Here is a 21,651-nt window from a genome sequence, read left to right as displayed (position 1 = left end):
TGACACCCCCCTGCCCCTTGCTTGGGCCAAAACTTTGGAAGGTCTCGATTCTCTCTCCTTCCTGTTCCACTCCTCTCATGGTCCTGCTCTTCTACCTACATCTGCACCAGCAGAGACACAATTTTCTACACTCTGGGTCCTAGTGGTGCCTCCATCCCCCAGTCTGGCACCTGAGGCGGCCGCCTCAGTTCACCTCATGGTAGGGCCAGCCCTGCATCTGGCCCCCAGGCCACATCCGGCTCCTGGGCCGCATCTTGCCCAGCCCTGGGTCTGGGTATATTTATGATGTTAACTCCTGCTCCAAAGCCCTCAAAAGTGAACGGAAAGACTCTTATTCAATGGGCTTTGCACCAGGTGCTAAGTTCAGAAACATGCCAGCAGGGGCGGATATACGGCAGGGCGAACGGGGCGGCCACCCCGGGCCCCGTGCTTCAGAAAGCCCCGCGCATGCACCGTGGCAAAGGGGGGCCCCGCGGAATTATGCTGCCCGGGGCCCCGCAAAACGGTCATCTGCCCCTGCATGCCAGCATATTTGGGGTCAGGAAGGAATTTTCCTCCAGGGTAGATTGGCAGAGGCCCTGGAGGTTTTTCGCCTTCCTCTGTAGCATGGGGCACGGGTCACTAGCGGGAGGATTCTCTGCATCATGGGGTCTTTGAACCATCATTTCAAGGACTTCAATATCTGAGATATAGGTGAGAGGATTATTCTAGCAGTGGGTGGGTGAGATTCTGTGGCCTGCACTGTGCAGGGGGTCAGACTAGATGATTAAAATGGTCCCTTCTGACCTTAAAGTCCATGAGTCTATGAACCCGCGGTAAGAATTGTCCACTGAAGTCAACATGAGTCTTTCTTTTGATTTCCGTGTCCATATAGCAGCACCAATGGCCTTCAGTCAAGATGCTAGCCAAGAGCGTTCGGCACAATGGCTCACTCGCTGCTGCTGAGAATGGGCCAGGCCTTCTATTTCCTTTACTCAGTTTCCCTAGAGAACGGAGATTCATAGATCCTTAGATGCAGCTTGTCCCAAGCCTGGCACGCTGGCCGGGTGCAAGGGTATTCAGTAGCTTGTTCCACTTGCTCGTCTCTGCACGGGGAGTAGGTGTGTGTCCTTGTCTGAGAGGGCGAAAGACAAACAGCCTCCCTGACTTCCCAGAGAGATTCAGAGCAGATTAGCGGAGCGAAAAGGAGTCGTGATAAAAAATGAATGAGCAGGCGAGAGGCAGGAGCGGGGAAGACGATGTGAAATGAGTTATCTAGGGCATGGAAGGGAATCATCCGCCCAGCAAAAATGTAACGAGAGAGCAGGGGAGGTGAAAACAGCCACCTCTGTGCATGCCCATCATAGCAGAGGTGTCTGTCTGTGAACAGTACTCACTCAACGAACCACCCGCCATCTCTGGGGCAGAGGGCAGTGGCCAAGCGGCACACAACGGGGCTCGTGGTCCAACTCCTTAAAGCAGGGGTGGGCAATAATTTTCATGGGGGGCATTTAATAAATTTCAGTACGTGGTCACCGGCCGTCTCCATGCCCAGAAGGGCGGGGCTTGGTGCAGAAGGGGCGGGGCTGGGACTAGCCTTCCCCCGAAGTTGTCTGGGGCTGGAGGCTTTGAGTTAAAAACACAACAAAGGGCTTGCGGCTCCCGGCTCTGCAGCCCCCTCATCACCTGGGAGCCACCCAGGGTTGCTACGGCTGTTAAAGGGCTCATGGCTCCAGCCTCTGCCAGGTCAGCGCCGTGTCCGGGAGCCATGAGCCATGTCAATAGGATCCTGCTGCCTGAGCCATTGCCTAAGCCGCTGCCTGGAAATGTGTTGGCATGGGCAGCAGGATATCAATAGAAAGCAGCCAGAAGCACTCCATGGGCTGGATCCAAGTGTTACGTGGGCCGGATCCGGCCCCCGGGCCGCATTTTGCCCAGCCCTGAATTAAAGGTATGTAGGCTGATCACTGGAGTTAAGTATCTAAATGTCTTTGATGATCTGAGTGACTATTTTTATTTGAATGTCAGTAGCATCTAAAGGCAGCAGCTGAAATCCGGCCTTTTTAATGTGTTAGGTGCAGTGTGTGCACATAATAAGAGACAGTCCCTGCCCCCCACCAGTCTGGCTTGGGGCTAACAGACTGGAGAATCCCATCTGGCAAGTCCAAGCTGAGGCCACCAGAATAACTCGGGTCCTCTCCTCTTGCATCTTCCTGAGAATGGTTAGTAAGAGGGTCAACCTGTGGAACTCCTTGCCAGAGGATGTGGTGAAGTGTACGACTTTAATAGGGTTCAAAAAAGAGCTAGATACATTCATGGAGGTTAGGTCCTTCAATGGCTATTTCCCAGGGTGAGTGGGAATGGTGTCCCTAGCCTCTGTTTCTCTGGAGGTGGGTGACAGGGGAGGGATCACGTGAGGATTATCACATGCCTCCCTCTGGGGCACCTGGTATTGGCCACTATCAGCAGACAGGATACTGAGCTGGATGGGCCTTTGGTCTGACCCAGTCTGGCTGCTCTGATGTTCTTCTGAGGGGAAGAGGAGAGGAATGATTCTTCTGAAGAGAGGCAAGATGCCCCAATGGTTAGGATGACAGCCTGGAAATTAGGAGACCAAGCTTCAATTCCATCCTGTGCAGGAGACGCCCTGCATGACTTCAGGCAAGTCACTTCTGCTTTGCCCGAGTTCCCCGCCTGTAAGTTGTTCCACCTCAGAGAGGTGATGTAAGAATAAATTCATCGTGATTGATGTGCTGAGATACCGGAGTGGTGGAGAGTCGGCAGGTGCCTACAATAAGATTTGCTGCGAGGCAGTGACAATGGGTGACTGCAGAAAAGCACTAGACAGTTTCAGTTCTCGGCTGGGACTTGCAGAAAGATCTCTGCATGATCCCTTTCAGGAAGGGGGTGGACAGCACTACAGATTCCTTGGCTTGAGATGGGTACCCAAAACCGGGAGCTGCTTTTGAGACTTTTCGTTTGTTGAGTTGGCAAAGTGGCTATTTCATACAGCATCCAGATGGACCTAACTTAATAAATAATCCTCAGAATTCAGGGTGCACTTAAGACCGTGTCTATTTTTCTCTTTGTTTATTTGGCCATTTGGCCAAGGAGACAGACTGACTCAAGGGGCATCTGATAAAAAGTGGTCCACATGTCAGGCCTGAGTGGGTCCATCATGCCTGTGGCTCCCACCATGGCTTTGAGAAAATCCATCAGCTTTGCCATCAGGAGTGAGCAAACCCAAAATGAGGTTGGGTACCAGGTCTGTTAGTCCAAAACGATACAATATTGCTGGGATAATTGAGGTGAGACTTGTGAAAAATGGTGAAGATTCTCCGAAGACACGATTCTACTGAACGCCGGAGGAACCAGCCATGTAAGTGAGGTAGCACTTGTCCCCTATCTACCCTTTAATAAACAGCTGGCAATATGGCATCCTATTTCTGGCTATGTCTAGACTGCAGGCTTCTTTCGAAAGAGAGCGTCTAGACTGCACGGAGAAATTTCGAAAAAGCGGCTTGCTTTTTCGAAAGAAAGCATCCAGTGAGTCTGGATGCTCTCTTTTGAAGAAGCCCTATTTACATTGAAGAACGCCTTCTTTCGAAAGAGGAACTTTCGAAAGAAGGCGTTCTTCCTCGTGAAATGAGGTTTACCGCCATCGAAAGAAAAGCCGCGTTCTTTCGAAATTAATTTCGAAAGAACGCGGCTTGAGTCTGGACGCAGGAGAATTTTTTTCGAAAAAAGGCTACTTTTTTCGAAAAAACCCCTGAGTCTGGACACAGCCTCTGATTGACTACTAAATGCCAGGCTGCTGCATCTCTATAGAGGCGATTCTTGGGCCATTCTGCTCTGGAACAATAAAGGACAGTGCTGCAAGGTTTCTCTCCTTTTGCATGTCTCGTAACATCACTATCAGTGGTACTGAGATATCCATTGGGAACCCTGGAACTTCTAAGACAGCTGGATAAGGAAGGAACTGAACCATATACTAGTCTGGAATCAGAGTATGGGAAGGTCACATCACATTGTGTCACATTGTACAGAGGTCAGGTGACCCAATAAATACTGACTGTCATCTCCTCATTGCTAAAATGGCCATTATGCCCCCCCCCCCTCCGATTTCAACACATGTGCGCGCCTGTTGTGACATGTAATGCACCCCGCATCCAAGCTCGTTGCTAACACTGCATCTGTGTGCTCGTTGCTAACCCGAGCTCTGTCACAGCGCATAAGAAAATTCAACGTCGAATCAGCAGGGACAGCCATAAGCACAGTTGTCTAAGATGCTATGGATGTCGTCCCGAACGTGAAAAAACGCCACAAGCGCTGCACGGTGTTCTCTGATGAAACATTTCACTTTCCGCAGAAGAAATCCGAGACCAGACAGTACCATTGGGACACTGACTGTAAACATTTACATTTCGTGCAAGAGCAAAAAAGTGGATTGTGATGCTTATTTTGAGACCTTGGCAAAAGAGGCGGAAGATGGAATAACACCTAATCAGTTGCAACCTGCCTTCAAAGCCAGTCAGTCCCTTTGATGCAAAACTGGACTTTGCATGAGGCTTATGGTGATAAACAAGGCTGATGGAAAGAAAATGTGGAGACTGCACTGAACCGTCCTGAAGTGACTCCACGCCCGGATCGGGACACGTTAGGGGTTGTAGGTACAGTCCCGGACCCCCAAACCTATGTAGACGTCTCCGTGCTGGCAGAGGTGCGCTCTGACATACAGAAACTGAACTTCTCAGGTGAATCATAGAACTCATAAGTGCCCCAGTAGAGCCCTTTTTGCCAGGCCTTAGATAGCTAGGAAGGGCTGAGCGGAGTGGAAGAAACAGACCGTCATCCTGCTTTAGAAGGGGCAGCTGCTGAAGGCCAATGACTCGGCTTCCTGGTCCTGGAAATGTTTTTACACGTGTCCTGTTTGCCCAGCGTCAGCCTTTTCTAGGGAAGCACTGTCGCCCAGAGCAACCGTTTTGCACTGCTGGGCATTCTAGAACGGACGCTCTGCTTGCTCTTCGTCTCTGATCTGAGATCTGCAGATTCAGGCATCCCGTGACAGCAGCATATGTAGACCTAACGGCAGCCTTCGGCTCTCTTGCTGGAGCCAGGCTGAGGAAGTCCTACAAGACACTGGCAGTCCCAACATTCGCCTGAGTTCATCCAAAGATCTACCTAATGACTCAGGTGTACAGATGTGACGGGGCCCTAGGACACAGGGTGAAGTAGGGATGTGTCCTGACCCCTTCCCTGTTTTGCCACTCAGTGGATTGGCTCCTTGAACATACCTCTGCAAATACCGGTAGAACTGTTCGATCAACCTCATCTACCAACCTGGATTACCTGGATGTTGCCGTCCTCTTCAGTCAAGACACAAACCACCTTTAAGGCGCACTAGAGAGCTTCCTGCATGTGGAAGCTCCTACTTGGGGCAAAACCAGAGCTTTGCTGCATAAGGTGTTGATACAAGGCACCTGTGCTGCTGGAAGTAGTGGATGATTTCATCTCGCTAGGCAGGAATTTGTCATCACATCGGCATCGGCGTCCAGACATCCTAAGGCGAACCGGCTTAGCAGCCTCAGCAATGGAGGACCTGCATAGGGTCTGCTGCCAAAACAAGGAGAACTGATATTCAGAAGTACAGATTTTCTCTCACTTGTGTGCTCCTGATCCTCGTAGATGGCTCTGAAACATGCACATTGCTTAAACAAGACAGCAGGGGCTGGTGGCATTTCATACACATTGTCAGCAGAGACTACCAGGCACAAAATGGTTTGGTTTTAGCAGTAATAGGGATGCATTATTGAGAACTGAAATCCCCATCCATCACCACCAGCTAGCGCTTTTTGGTCCACCTTAGAGACAACGAGCCTGCCCTCACGCTCTGAAGATCAGACTGAGACCAAGAGGGGACCACGTTGCCAGCCATGGACTGGTAGCGATCCATGTGGTCATTTGCAATTAACCCAGCTGCATCGGATTCATAATAACTCTGTGGAACATTAAAATGCTGGAGTAAAGCCGTATCATATGCCAAGGACATGAATGCTACCGACCCCTACCATCTGAGGGTACATGGGGTTGGTTTGGTACATAGGGCTGGTTTGTATCTCTTACAGCTGTTTCCTTCTACCAGCCAACTCACCTGGGGAAATGTGCGTTAGCAGTACTCGGTTGGTTTTCCTCACAACAAGAAGGGCTCAAATCTTACTCCTGAATAAAATAAAAGCTTTGACTCTACAGAATCTACAACAGATCTGGCTGTGGGCTCACATTTGACTGCTCAGTGCCGAAGAGAAACCGGCTTTTAGCTCTTACAGAGAAATCCTGAAGTAACCATGTTCTCTGTGCTGGCTGCTTCGTTCTCACTTTCCCGACCACAGGCATTTTCCTTTTAATGCCAGGCATGTTTTGGGCCTTCAAACAGCATCACTTCAGCGCTTGTGTTCTGAATGGCCCCCGAGTGAGAACATAACATAAGAACATAAGAGCAGCCAGCCTGGGTCAGACCAATGGTCCATCCAGCCCACTATCCTGTCTGCCAACAGTGGCCAATGCCAGATGCCCCAGAGGGAGGGAACGCAACAGGTAATCCTCATGCAATCCCTCTCCTGTCACCCATTTCCAGACAAACAGAGGCTAGGGACATCATTCCTACCCATGCTGGCTAATAGCCATTGACGGACCTAACCTCCATGAATCTAACTCGTTTTTGAACCCGGTTAAAGTCCTAGCCTTCACCACATCCTCTGGCCAGGAGTTCCACAGATTGACTGTGCGCTGAGGTATCCCATCTGTGTTTATATGAGGGAGGCCTGTTCTCCCCTTTAAGTAACTGGATGTAACACTTATTCCTATTAATGGGGTTGTAAGCAGGCAGACAGGGAGAGCAAAAATAAGCAACCCTGATTTAGAGAGAAAATATTACAAGAATGGAAGGTCCACCTGTCATGTCCTTGCATAAGGCCGACAGATCCCAGCTGTCCGCAGGTGGACTCGAACCTGGGACCTCTTCCAACAAAGGAAAGACAAGCCACTTTCACACCTCTTTGCCTCAACCGATTTTATCTCTGCCTGTGTTGACACTTTGCTATCCTAAGCTGCACCTGTGTTGGGCTGTGCTCTGCTCAGGATGTTCGCATGAGCTATTTCCTGCCCCGGCCTCAAGTCGTCTGCTTTCAGCACCCTCACTCAGGTTCTTCAGACTTCCTGTTTTGCTCTTAACGCTTTCATTCCGCCGACGTACCTTTTCCTGTTCTAAAGCGTCTTGCGACCGAAATCCCACAATTTGTCCTCAAAAAGATACAGCGGGTAACGTCTCAATGATCTTCTTCTTACTAACATTCTTCTTGTTTCCTGACTGTAGCCGTTTGGGATTGGTGCTCTGGATTTCTGGGCAAATCCCTGTGGGGTTTCAATGAGATCCTTAAATATTAGATTCTCGCTAGAAAACAAGGGGTTAAAATAGTTCCGCTAGAGATAGCTTTTTGATTGCATTCTGAGAGGATCCTGTGCTTGCTGTTGTAAGTTAAACAGGAGATGGGGGTTCCTCTAACTTGACTTTCAAACATTTCCCTGAAGGGCTTGCGTAGGTCCTATTATAGATGTACTAACGGTTTCAAAATAGCAGGTGTATACAGTCTTGTCTCAAGGCTGCCATCAGGTGTCTCTTTGTAGGTGAATAACATTAGCGAGGCCTGAAATGCAAAGGACTGAAAAGCCGTTGGGAAAAGGAAAGCAAAGATAACCTAGCTAGAGGACTGCATTGAAAGAGATGCCACAGCGCGGCTGAACGATTGCAAAGATAAATCTCTTTCTTGCTCCAGCTCCAAAGAAAAAAAAAGTTTAAATATTCGTGGAAGTGATTTCTGTCTGTGTAAATAAGCAGTTGAGCTGAAAGGTTAATCACTGTCTAAGAAAGATGTACATTAAGGGTTTGTTTGAGTTAGCTGCACAATCCCAGGTTTAGATTAAGAAATCGCTGCTGTGACATGGGAAACTTTCAAAACGACTTTTTTTTTTTACATCAATGCTGGTCCTTCCAAATATGTAAATGTTTTCCTTTCTTGTTCTTACTGACTAGCACATTTGCATCAACATGAGCTTTGCTTCCTGGGTTTTTTTTACAGTTTCTTCTCCTCACTTGAAATGGATATGGCTGTGTTTGCAAAGTCACAAGCCACTGTTGCCAACACCATGTTACAGTCTCTAACTGGTATTCTCTCTCTTTTCTTGCTAAATACTCCTTCCGTTAGAAACACAGACCCAGGAACGTGAGGTTTGAGTGTACAGCTATTGGGGAACTTGCTAACAAAATATATTTTCAATCAAAAATGAAGTTGCACCATAAGTGACATTTTCCATGGGAGAATTTCAATTTTTCCCACATCCTTGTTGACGCCCTCAAAGAATTCTAATAGATTGGCAAGGTATGATTTTCCTTTACCAAAGTCATGTTTACTGTTTCTCAACCTAATGCATTCATCTGTGTATCTGATCATTCTTTGCTTTACTATAGCTTCTCCCACTTTGCCTGGGGCTGAAGTTAGGACCTACCAGCCTGTAAATTGCCTAGTTTGCCTCTGGAGCCTTTTTTTAAAATTGATGTCACATCAGTTATCGTCCAGTCATCTGGTAGAGAAGCTGATTTAAGCAATAGCTTACATACCCCAGTTAATTCTGTAATTTCATACTTGAGTTTTTTCTTGTGTGATCGCCAATATTCCCTCTAACCTTTTCCATCTATGTGTGTTTTTTTCCATCCATGTGCGGAATAATGTTTTGTGTGTGCACCAAGGCATGTAAGAAAGTGCACCACCAGGAGAAACACAATCCTAGCTGTGGGCACTCTGCTAATCAGCTAGGCAGCATGTGACTCTCCCGAGTGGCCCCACGTGTCTACAGCTTACTGGGGACACTGGGGACTGCCATTTTGTTCTGGCGAACTCGTTACTGTTTAATTTATCAATTTGTTCCAAAGCCTCCTCTGCTGACACAATCGCTCTAGGACAGTTCCTCAGATTTGTCACCTAAAAAGAATGGCTCAGGTGTGGGAGGAATCTCCCTCGCAACTTCAGCAGTGAAGACTGTAACCACACACATCCCCTGAGGGGCCTTCTGAACCCTTCCTCCAGTGGACTGGAGCCACACAGTGCCCAGAGGGAGACGAGACAAGCCCATTTCGCTCTCCCGGCTAGTGCCCCGGCTGTTCCCTAGGATTCTGGGAGACCTGAGATGCCCCCGGCAGGCTCGCATGACGAGGGAGAGCCACCCACTCACCTGGGGGCGGCGGGAACTGGAGGAGAGGCGCTGCGGGGGGCGCTGATACTCTGTGCCCTCCTGCCCCTGGCAGCCAATCCCCTGGACCCACAGGCGGGCCTGTGCGGGGAGCCACAGGGCAGAGCAACCAGCCCGGGAGGGAAGAAGCCGCCACTGGCCCAGCAAAGCAGGAGCGGCTGAGCTAGGAGCACGGCCCAGTTTGTGTCAAGGGGCCTGCAGGAGCTTGGGGGAGGGCTGGGTGCAGGCAGCCATAGCAGTAATGGGGCGGGTATGCCGGGGGGAGACAGCTGTGTCGGGGGGAGGGGGGTACTTAGCACCCCTGCTCCGAGGCTGCCGCTCTTTCCGAGGGTTTGGCGGAGCCGGCGTGGGGGAGCGGTGGAGCAGGGCCGGCAGAGCCAGGCCTGGGGCCGGGGAGGGAGGGTGGCTAGGTTGGGCTGCATGTATTTCCTCGCCTGGCCGCCCTTGATTAGAGATTAAGCTTTCATTCCTGCAGGGCCCAGTCCTGGAGGGTCATGCCCCAGCCCGAAGGGCCTTGCAGGCCCCGTCAGCCCAGAGGAGGCTAGTCAGGGTCACGGTCGGGGGGGGGGGGGGGGCAGTGCAGGAGTGAGCAACATTTTTTGATTAAACTCTTTTTTTAAAAAAATAATCCCCTTTTGGGCTTTGATTCAGTTCTGGAAAAGATTTTTTTGCCACGCCGCTCTAATTGACACCAACCAACCCCCCTATCTTTTGCACATTTTGGAAGCAAACTCGAAAGCCCAGTTTTTGTCCTGGGTCGCTTTCATTTTTTAGAGTCCCCCTCCCCTCGCATACTGATAGGTCTGGTTGGCAAGCTCAGTCACATGGTGGGCGACTAAAAAAAATGTGTATCCCCATGAAGTCCCCCACCCCTTTGAAACTGTGCGTGCGTTGCTGCAATTTATGCATTATCTGTTGCTTAGGGTGGCATCTAGGGGTGCTTTTAATCCCATATGACTATATACACACTGGGGCCTGGCTGTCCTCACTGGTATGCAAATTTTAAACTGGTATAAATCCATTGATTTTGATTTATTTAATCCTGGGGAGAGACAAGCTCACGCTGGAAGCAGTTTGATATTCCTAGGGACTGAAATTCCTGAGTAATGACTGTCTCCCATTTCTACAGGTGTGCTAGTGACTGTTACTCCTGGAAATATATTGAGTACTTTGCATTTTTGGAGTTCTTTACCCCCGGGCCGAGTGAGTATCAAATACTAACGCCTGCACTACGCTGAAAACGTACATACAAACAGCTACACTGGGTCAGACCCAAGGACCATCTAGCCCAGCATCCTGCCTTCCGACAAGGGCTATTGCGAGGTACCCCAGCGCCCCATGATCCATTCCCTGGTGCTCATTCCCAGCTTCGGGCAAACAGAGGTGCATGATAAACCTGAGGCTTGTAGCTATGCCAACCTAACCCCTGCTGTGGGGCGGTACTAGATCAATGGCAGAATTCTTCCATCAACCTAGTTCCTGCCTCTCAGAGAGGTGGATTAACTTCAATGATGTGAGAACCCCTCCTGTTGCTGGAGTGCGTGTCTACACTGAAATGCTTCCCCACTGCAGCTCTGCCATAAGTGTAGCTAATTGACTTTTGCCCCCTATTTCCCTTATTTTTCCTCCCCTATTTATTTTGGAACTAGATCTTTAATAACTCCATTCATCTGAAGAAGCGGGTTGTGCCCACAAAAGCTCGTGATACCATCAACATGTTTTGTTAGTCTCTAAGATGCTGCCACACTATTTGTGCTTTTTTAAAGTTCCTCTCCTCTGGGTGTCTCTCAAAAAAATCAGCCAGGAAGTTACCTGGGTCTGTGTTGTCCAGGAGGTCTGCCAACATGCCCCTACTCTGCACTCTTTTTGAACACAAGGTGCAAGGCAGTGAGGACTCAAAGCCACAGAAGCACAGAGCCCGTGTAGTAATGCAAATCTGTCAACCTGCATCCAACAGACAGGGCACTTCTCTGCTTATTTCCAGGCCCTAGGAGTCGAGGGCCCAGGGACAGTCACTCAGGTTCTGATGAATGACAAGCGCCAGGGAAAAGAGCACAATGATTGTTTCTTGCTGTCTCTTGCCCAGCTGGCCATGGCCTCCCCCTGGATCTTACTGGAGAAGGATGTGTTCAACCCCCATAATGAGAGACTTCTGGAAATCGTCCGTGTCTGGAAAACGGGAAAGAGGAGGAAGAACTGCATCCTCTGTGTAGCTGGTGAGTGGCCTGATAGCACCTAGCAAGGGGAACGGTAGCTTGATAAAGACTGCTGGGAGGATGTGGTGAGGTGTTTTGGCAGCACTGTAGATTTCATTGCTGGGGGGTAATTTCCTGCCTTGGAAGAAGGAACGTGTCTTTTTTTTTTTAAATGATACTTTTAATACTAAACCTCGAAAGGTAGCTGGACCTTCGGGTGGGAACTTGTGTTTCTCACAGGATCTCATGTCATAGCCTGTTGAGGGCTGGAGACAAAGGAGGCCGGGGTTTGCTTCGTCTACATAAAGATCCCCAACTTCCTATAAAAGGCTTCCAAGGTGCAGGGCTGCTCCCTACCTTAGTAATTATTATCCCCATGAATGCCTCATTGTTATTCTTGGAGGATCCACCCAGACCCGACAGGGATTGTCTCACCCTGCCTGTCTTGCAACCCCGGAGGCCTTAAATGCTAGGCTACTGTGTCTCGCAGCCCTGACTTTGCCCGCCAACATACAAGCATGCAGGCCATACTGCCCAGTTACTCTTCGCAGAGTGACCCCAACAACCTCCCAGTCCCAGATTTCCCCAAGACCATCTGCAAATATGACAATCCACTGAGGTTGCCATAATTGGCAGTTATTGCATTATCCCTCTCAGTCTTGAGCAAGGTCTACACTAAAGAGGAAGTTTGAATCAAGATACACAACTCCAGCTACGTTAATTACGCAGCCGGAGTTGATGTATCTTGTTTCGAGTTTCCCTGCCATCCCCACAGTGGGAGGCTGATAGGAGCAAACGCTTCTGTTGACTTCCCTCACTCCTCTCAGGAGCAGGAGTACCAGCACCAATAAGGGTGCCCTCTGAGTTTGATTAAACACGTCTTAACTAGACCTGCTGAATTGAACTCTGAAAGAGCAATCGCAACAGCATCAATCTTCCGCATAGTGAAGACATGGCCTCAGCAAATGAGAATTTTGCTGCATCTAAGCTGTGTGACAACTCCTTGACACACCAGCTTGTCTGCCATGCTACCCAGCTCTTAAGACTCTGCCAAGCCTCGCCTAGCAAATGACAGTGAATCCCAGGTCCTGAGTTCTCCAGGGACACCCCCTGCAGCATCCACGCCCTTTCGTGGACCACTCACCAAAGCTAAGTTCCTTGCTCCTTCAAAGAGACAATAGCAGCTTAATAATTTAACTGGGGCTGGACAAACGCTTACTTCAGTCACAGCACTGAAGTGGTAAAAGAGACGAGTTTATTAAATGTCATGGGTTGAAGAGATACCAAATAAAAGGAATAAAACTACTCGAAAACTTAATGTCAGCAAGATACAGCCTTCGCATAAGCGGGTTTCTCACCGATATTCCATCCCCAGAGACTGTCAGGAGCGCTGACGCCTTGAAGTCCCCGCTGATGGATACCAAAATGGCTTTCCATTGCGCCTTCCATTGTCCCAGGGTTTGTAACCCTACAAAGCAGACAGTCATAGATGTCCTTGTGTATGTTGAATGTGCGTTTCAGGCCAGACGTAACACCCATTTGTTTCTGCCTCCTCCCATCCAGTGGCTGCTTGTAGGCCAATGCAGTTGTTCCTAGAGAAGGTAAAGAAGGCAGATCGAGGTGACCAATACAAGACGACGAGCAGGTGGCCGTTAAAGGATCTGAAGCTGGTAGATGGGAAGAATGTCAATCAGGTACCGTTCGCTCCTGCTCCCTAACAGGGCTATGGGGGGTGACTGAAGAGAGAATGGATGGGCAGAGGATGGGAAGTCGCAGACCCTTAGCCCAAGTTTTCAGCAAGAAGAACGTGTGGGCAGGGGACGGGCCCACACTGCTTTTAATCCACAACTAGGCACGGTGAAATAAACTTTGAGCTCCATAAAATCTTGAGAAGAGAATCGCAGCAGGAAAAGGGCCAGCCGGTTCCTTTCCTCGGGCGGCTTTGCCCTGGGCCTGCCCGTTCCTGGGCAATGCACCGACCCTCCTGCAGGGCTTGGGATGTTTCTTTTCCCGTGCCTTGGTTGGGACGGGGGTAGGAATTAAGGGCGCAGCGAGCAGAGAAATGCTCCTCCGTCCTGGACACAAAGACGCAGTGCGGGCCGAGAGGAGCGTGGCAGATTTAACGGAGCCCAGAGCGGGCTGAGGAATGAATGACTGTTGCATTGCCACAGCCTGGTTCAGCTCGCACCGAAACCAAGAGCGGCATCCACTGATTGAAATGGGCGTTTGATCAGGTTCTGTCAGGACAACTCATCCCTTAGGGTGCGTCTAAACGACATGGCTCCATCGATGGAACCATGTAGATGAGGCTGATCAGCAAAGGGAAATGAAGCCGCGATTTAAATAATCGCGGCTTCATTTAAATTTAAATGGCTGCCGCGCTGAGCTGACAAACAGCTGATCAGCTGTTTGTTGGCTCAGCGCACTAGTCTGGGCGCTCCCGCGCCGACCTGAAAGCCCTTTATCGACCTCCCCATTATGCCTCGTAGGATGAGGTTTACCAGGGAGGTCGATAAAGGGCTTTCATGTCGGCAGGGGAGTGTCCAGACTAGCGCGCTGAGCCGACAAACAGCTGATCAGTTTGTCAGCTCAGCGCGGCAGCCATGTAAATTTAAATGAAGCCGCAATTATTTAAATCACGGCTTCATTTCCCTTTGCCAAACAACCAAATCTACATGGCTCCGTTGACGGAGCCATGTAGTTTAGACGTACCCTTCTAGTCCTACATGTCCTGCACCCTCCTAACCAATGAGAGTCTTTTCTAGCAAGCCTCAGACGGACTTAGTCCTCCACTCTAAAGCACGCCGCTTGTTAGATCACCAGGATTTGCAGAACTCATTGCACAACCCATCTGCTTTCTACATTGATATGTTATTTACAGGCATCTGCATCGGGTATTTCACACTGAATCAGAGGGTATTTATTGCAAGGGTGTTTTGTGGAGAGCAGGGGGTGCTGGGTTGCTGTCAGTTTGGGCTTTAACGCTGACATTACGGCAGTTGGCAGAGCGCTCTTGGATAGAGGTATTTCATTGCTGCTGCCTGTTGGCAGCATGGTAAATTGGTTATAATTAGTTTTTTATTAATGGGACTGTGCCAGAGGCCTTGGCAACCTGCCCACGTGTGTACAAGCAGAAATACATGAAAGGGAGCCATTGAAATAGTTCTCTGCTCTCCACAAAGGCAGGCCTGCAGGCACCAGAAAGGGGGTGAATCACAGCAGGCTCACTAGGACTGGCTTAGAAAATAATTCCTTCAACTTGGCGGGGGTGAGCACAATTTGCAAGTTGAACTGGTACTTTGTGTTGGTGTTTCTCCGAACACAGCCAGCCAACAGATCTCCCTTCCACCGGACTGGTCTTTCATTTCAAAGACAGGCCTGAGCCGGCTACTCGTTCAAGCAGTGGAAGTCTTTCCAGGCCCAGCTAGGTCTGACGACACTCCCCACTCGAGAGCACAGTGTGTCTCCTCTGTAACAGTCTGCACTGACCTGGACACAAAATGGCCGCCTCTCTTGGCAGAGAGCCCTGTGCTTGGAGATTTAAGAGGGACAGTCCACAAAAAGCCAAGGCCTAAGAGTTACATGCCAGTAGCACAATATGCCTAAGCTCAGAAAAGTGTGGCCCTCTTAAAGAAATAATTAAATGACACGTAGAACAGTTTGCTCCACAGCAGCGGCAGGCATTCCCAGAGGAGGACAATGAACCGAGCACCCATGCTACTATGGCCAACCACCTGACTTTATTACGCAGGGTGCAATAAACTCATGGGAAGGCTGCACTGGTGTGCTGGGGTATGTCTAGAGACAAACTTTCATCCTTATGGATGCAACACCAACCACCCCGCTGACTGGCCATCGCTGTACAAAGTCCCCCCCGCGGCAATTCCCACAACTAGCCACACTCAACATGTGGCTAGTGTGTTGGACACCACGGCCCTAGGCCCTCCTACCACACTGGGGGCCAGTCCAGGGACCCCATAATCTGCAACCAAGATCAGCATTATCAGGCTCCTTGCTACTGACTCCAGGAGTAATTCCTACCAAAGGGTATGTCTAGACTGCACCCTTCTGCCGGCAGAGGGATGCAGATTAGCCTGGGTGAAATTGCTAATGAAGCGGGGATTTAAATATCCCATGCTTCCTTAGCATAAAAATGGCCGCCACTTTTTTCCGGCACGGAGCTTCGTCAGAGAAAAGCGACAGTCCAGACGCTGATCTATCGCTAAAGAAAGCCTTTTCCGATAGATCCCTTATGCCTTGTAAAACGAGGTATACAGGAGCTATCGGAAAAGGCTTTCTTTAGTGATAGATCAGGGTCTAGACTGCCGCTTTTCTCCGATGAAGCTCCGTGCCAGACAAAAGTGGCGGCCATTTTTATGCTAACGAAGCACGGGATATTTAAATCCCCACTTCATTAGCAATTTTGTCCAGCCTAATCTGCATCCCTCTGCCAGCAGAGGGGTGCAGTCTAGACATACCCAAAGAATTGTTGCAGGCCGTCTCTGTACAGGCTGCATGGATTGGGCTTTCTCCCAGGGCCAAAACTCACATAGTCCTCCCCTGCAATTCCTCCCAAAGTTCCAAGCCGACAGTACAAACTTAACCCAACTTCTGTCCTCCTTGTCTTTCATCTCCCTTATATTTCCCCAGAACTCTCTCTTCCTGGGAGTCCAGATCCTGCCCTACTGTCCAAGCCCATCCCCAGAGCCTGCTCTATCTCTCTCCCGGACTCTCATGCCTATACTAACCCTTTCACCACCTATGCGTGTGGAACCCACACACCTAGGCTATGTCTACACTGCAGGCTTCTTGTGCAATAACTTTTTGTGCGAGAGTTCTTGCACCATAGTTCTTGCGCAAGAGCGCGTCCACACTGTCTGCGAGAGATGTGCGTTTGCACAAGAGCATCCATGGCAGTGTGGATGCTCTCTTGCGCAAGAAAGCTCTGATGGCCATTTTAGCCATAGAGGTTTCTTGCGCAAGAAAGCCCTGTTGCCCGTCCACACTGCCTTCTTGCACAAGAGCTCTTATACGAGAGGGCTTATTACTCATGGGGAGAGGAATAATTCATGCACAAAAAGCCCTCTCTTCTGACGACCTACTGTAAACTTTCTTGCGCAAGAACGGACTTGCAGTGTGGACGCTCCGCAAGTTTTTGCACAAGAATGGCCGTTCTTACGCAAGAATCCTGCAGTGTAGACACAGCCCTAGTGTGGGTCACTGTCCCATGCAGTGGCACTTAGACCACTTACAGCGAGAGATAAGAACAAGGGAGCTCTCCAGCCTGTACTGAGAGCCTGCTGGCTTTATAGCTCCAGCTGTAGAGGCTCCTACACTAAGCTCCAGAGGTCCCAACGTCCCATCTGCGCACTGGTGGTTACACTGGTAGATGTCTTATCACAAGGCCATTCGGGACACTTACAGGTCCTGTGAGGGTAGTTTGTGGCAGGAGGCAGGGACGGGCTTGTGAAAATCAGCATGGGTGGCCACTCTGCTTATACGGGCTGGATACGACGCCTTCAGCTACCCCTGTCGAGGGTTTGTTATCAGGTCTGCCGACGGGCCAACCGTCCAGAAAGGACCGAGAAAGACAGACTGTCCCCTCCGCTTCAGAACAACCTCACGGGGCCACCATCCACCTCCCACACGACTTGCGGAACCCACTGAGAATGAATCTGGAGCCACCATTTTAACTAGCGCCACTCTGGGAAAACCTCCCTCTGCTGCACAATGAAAGCAGAGGGTCAAACACCCGTCAGAGTCCAAGGACTGGGACAGCTTGTGCTTCATCCAACAAGCCCCCGCACCTCACAGCCTGCTCCTGCTCCCCGAACTTACGTTTCATGAAGAACCTGCCTTCTCCTGGCGCTGTCAGAGCCCTGACACTGCAGATTCGGCTGCGCTTTAAGTTACAGCTCCCTTGGCAAACACTGTATTAATATTTATGAGACCATTCTTGGATAGCCCCCTGCTTTAATAGCGCCTTATAAGGCATGCTATAAAGCAGGCCGGCCATAAATTCCCTGTAGACGGCCCTGCTACAAGCTGTTCCGGAGGCTGCTAGCAGTGCAGGGCATGATGTATCACCCGGTAAAGTGTCATGAGACTGAATAAATCATCATAAAGTCTGAGCCTATTATTATTATTAGGATCAATAACAACAAACGCGGCCCCAACCTCTGCAGAAGTTGGGACGACGCAGTGCTAATGAGCTGGCCGAGGAAGAGGCCGGGCGCAGTGGAATATTCCAGGCTCGGGGCCCTGTATTCCCTGAGGCCGCCTCAGAAGCCGTCAGCCTAGGCCCCTATAAAGGAGCTGGGCAGTGCAGGCCTGGACTTAGGGACCCCTGAGAGTAGCAGCAAAGGCTGTGTTAGCCGAGGAGCTAGAAATGACCCTGAGGAATGTCCATGTGCAACCGCCTCAGTGAAGCGTCCCCCTTATGTTCACTACAGAGCAGACCTCTCTCCTCTGCACCACAAGGAGGGCTCCGGTCACAGCCAGGGCCGGGAGGCAGAGGGTATCTCAAGGGGAAATTACGTTAGTGACTGCCAGCCAGGAGCTGTACGAACACATGCTAAGAGCTAGTCTGAGTCTATAAAGGAGCATGAAATATACCAGAGGGCTGATTCCTCCAGCAAGATCATTGGACTTCTCTCAAATTCATCCCACACTACAGCTCTGTTGGAGCCCATAGAATATTGGACCTGACACTAGCGGTGAGTAACAAGCAGGCAGGGAGATAGAAAAGGAAGGGTAAAATTCTGGTTTATAACACCGCCCAGCTCTTCTCAGCTGTAGCTCTGAAAGCACTTCGCCTTATCCCCACGGCACACATAGGGAAACTGAGGCACCGGAGTCACCCCCTGCCCAAGCTGGGAAGAAAGCCCAGCTCCCTCAAGAGCTAGTCTGTAGAGCTGTTCACTAGGTCACGCTGTCACCCCGAAACCGTCAGGATCTTGGCTTCAGAGAATCATTAAAGATTAGGGCTGGACAAGACCTCAGGAGCTCATCTAATCCAACCCCCTGTCGAAGTAGGACCAACCTCAACTACATCATCCCAGCCAGGGAGGGAGAATCCACCCGCTCCCAAGGGAACCCAGCCCAGCGCTTCCCCACCCGCCTAGGGAAATACTTTCCTAATCTCCAACCTAGCCCTCCCCCACTGTAACTTGAGACCATTGCTCCTCATTCTGCCAGCTGCCCCCACTGGGAACAGCCTCTCTCCACCTCTTTGGAACCCCCCTTCAGGGAGCTGAAGGCTGCTCTCAAATCCCCCCTCACTCTTCTCTTCTGGAGACTGAATAAACCCAGTTCTCTCCGCCCCAGCCGCTTATTCATTGTCCTTGCCCTCTGCTGGACTTTTTCCAATGTGTCCACATCCGTTCTGTAGTGGAGGGCCCAGAATTGGCTGCAATACTCCAGATGTGACCTCGCCAGAGCAGAACGGAGGGGAATAATCACTTCCCTAGATCTGCTGGCAATGCTCCTCCTAATGCAGCCCAATGTGCCGTTAGCTTTCTTGGCAACAAGGGCTCATTGTTAACTCATATCCAGCTTCTCATCCATGGTAATTCCCAGGCAGCAGTCCCCTTGGCACCGTGTCCCCTACCCACAAGTTGAACCACCACGGTCCACAGCAGAATCTGCCTCCTCCTTAGAGGTCGCCCATCGGCTTGCTAGCCGGCCCCTCCACAGCTGGGATTGTGAGAGCAGACACAAGCAGGGCTGTTGCTATTGAACTGGTGAAATCGAGTTACCTCTGTATCAGTGAGCTCAGTTCACATTAACCCCACGTCCGATTCTTCATGTGCAATGTGACCTTGGGGCAGCATTAAAAACCCTAATCTCAGAGCGACCGCTCTCCCAAATTGCTCAGCCCATGCTCCATTAGCCTCGTAATCAGTCTGACACTGGTGCCTGCTGCATTAAATGCATGGGATGTCTTTTCTTTTTTATAATACTAGAAGACCCAGCTTTGCCCGGATCCCAGCCGGCAGGGATGGGATGGCTCACCCACTGGCTGTTTCCCAGGGCCGGCCGGGAGCGGCAGGGGCCACTTGCAGCACAGTGGGCGGCTGCTCACTGGGAGCAGCCTGGGATGGTGGGGGCTGTGCTGCCCCCTTGTGGTCATTTGTGAGTAGAACTGTCCCTGCTACCACACCCCTTCCTTTCCAGTTGATGGGAAACGATCACATTCCAGGCACCTCCCCTTGTCCTGGCGCAATCAAACCCTGACCTTGCTTTAAGTGATGATAAGAGGAACCAAATTTCCTATCTCTTACCGTTTAGGAGGCGTTCTTGAGGAAACGGATTCACCTACAGATGGATGGACACACAGACAGATGTGCAGACTCTCTAAAATTTATAGTAGATTCAGCACGTGTCAGAATGGATCTCACACACAGCATTCAGTAAATGCCCTAGCCAGCAGTGTAATTAATTGCAGCTCTTCTTACCGGTGTCTAGGAATGCCTGGATTTTGAGCTGCAGTTTGAGAAGGTTTACAAGTGGACAGCTGTCAGTGCTGATGAGAAGAATGCCTTTCTCAGATGCTTGTGGAAGCTGAACCGCCGATACCTCGCCAGCAGCATTGCATTTGTCGGCGTTCCCTCTTGCACATTGGAAGGTAATTATGGTTTGTGCCGAGTGGCTTTTTCCTGCCTTGATCCTTGTAATCCTCAGTCCCTTATTCTTGTGACGCTTTGTGGGATCCTGGCATGTTTTGTGACCCGCCTGGCCAGAGTCTAACTGGGGGAACTGACTTTTTAATCGATTGCTTCAACTGTGCTGCAGAAGAGGTACCATTTTCTCCCTGACTATCAAAAGGCTGCTGTTTCTTGAGAGACTTACCCACTGACTTCACCCCAAAACAGGCTGAGGCAGGCAGGCTCTCATGAAAAACGAGATTTACAAAGAACAGGGCAAGTGTCAGGATCCTGAAAAGGGCAGTCAGGCTCAATGGTCAGAGCAGCATCAAACCTAAAGCTCAGAGTAGCAGAGGAGTTTGTAGTCAAGTTCCAGGCCTGGGCTGATGCCAAGGATCCAACTCACATTTCAGGCAAGGTCTGACTCAAGCCAGCGTTCAAGGGCTGCAGCTACAGGGGAGTGAGGCAGCGGCCAAGAAGGCCCAGGGTTTTATGGAGGGTGGGAAGCCAATCAGGGACTATCAGGCTGCTGCCTCTCCGACCCTTTCAGCGAGACTTCCGGAGCCCTGGGTGCGCAGCAAGTCCTGGATGGGGGGTGCAAGTCAGTTGCATCTGCTACAGGACAGCAGCATGGAGCTGTTTTGCTATATGCCCGCTCCGCAGTCCCGGGTTCCCAGTCTGACAGACCTTACCCTTCCCGAGCACTAACAGATTCAACCCACAGAAACAAGCTAGTCCTGGCCAGCCAGAGGGAAGCTAAGCAGGGCCTCCGGTGACAGCATGTGGGAGCACAGGGCTTCCTCCTTTCCTCCCCTTGCCCAGCAGCCCCGGCTGCCAGACACACCTCTCCTTTTGCCACCCACGGAGAGCACGCCAGCCAGCAAGTGGGCATGGCCGATTTCTGGTTAATGAGGGGAGCGGAGTAGTTAAAGGTCCGGTAAATGAGAACTCTACTGGAGATACTTTGCCTGCTAAACGGCTGCCTTGCAATTGTATGTGGGCGGGGGGCGGGGAGGGGGTAATTGGGACAATCTCCCTTGGAGTGTCACATTGTTAGTTTGGGACAAAGCTAACTGAATTCCCTGTGACAGCAAGGGAGAGGGCCCTGTGCAGGGGTGGGGGGAGGGAGGGTTAAGGAGCAGTCACAGACACAGAGAAGGAATGGCTCTTCCAGGGAGTAAAGGCTTAAGAGAGAATTTATAGAGCAGGCTAATTTATTCCCAGGCCCGTCACTCCATGGAGAAAGTTCTGGTCTGGGATGAAGAATGGACAGTTTATCTTGCCTCGAACGGCTCTATCTGGGCCGGGCAAGGTGCAGGAACAATATCAGCTTACAGATATTGATAAAGCTATCGCCTATCTATTGGGGGGAAGCTCCCCATCTGTGTGTCCATTGAGATGCGGCAGGGCGACTGTTGGCTGCATCCGTCAGTGTCTGTGAGGATGTGTGGGTGGTAAGAGGATCTGGGGGATCCCGCAGGCTCTGTAGATGCCTCGTCGCTATGTGGGGCTTTCCCTCGCCTCGGGCA

General features: G+C 50.6%; 1 protein-coding gene across 8 annotated transcripts in view; it reads left to right on the top strand.

Annotated features, from left to right (window-relative positions):
- The window catches only part of LOC106731628 (exocyst complex component 1-like), a 58,661-nt gene that overhangs the window by 6,827 nt on the left and 30,183 nt on the right, over positions 1-21,651 (top strand). For 4 of the 8 annotated variants that reach the window (XM_075896648.1, XM_075896647.1, XM_075896646.1 and 1 more), the window contains exons 1-5: positions 6,903-7,296; positions 10,412-10,485; positions 11,369-11,498; positions 13,041-13,171; positions 19,944-20,103. In XM_075896648.1, coding sequence (XP_075752763.1) covers positions 6,918-7,296; positions 10,412-10,485; positions 11,369-11,498; positions 13,041-13,171; positions 19,944-20,103 — 874 coding nt within the window. In that variant the 5' untranslated portion in view covers positions 6,903-6,917. Of the gene's footprint in view, positions 1-6,902; positions 7,297-8,240; positions 8,415-10,411; positions 10,486-11,368; positions 11,499-13,040; positions 13,172-19,943; positions 20,104-21,651 lie in introns of those variants that run through there. The other 4 variants (XM_075896652.1, XM_075896651.1, XM_075896649.1 and 1 more) reach the window with 2 other exon arrangements.

This window comes from Pelodiscus sinensis, chromosome 13 (assembly GCF_049634645.1).
Source record: "Pelodiscus sinensis isolate JC-2024 chromosome 13, ASM4963464v1, whole genome shotgun sequence".
NCBI lineage: Eukaryota > Metazoa > Chordata > Testudines > Trionychidae > Pelodiscus > Pelodiscus sinensis.
Note: the sequence above shows the minus strand (reverse complement) of the source record. Positions and strands in the feature narration are given on the sequence as shown.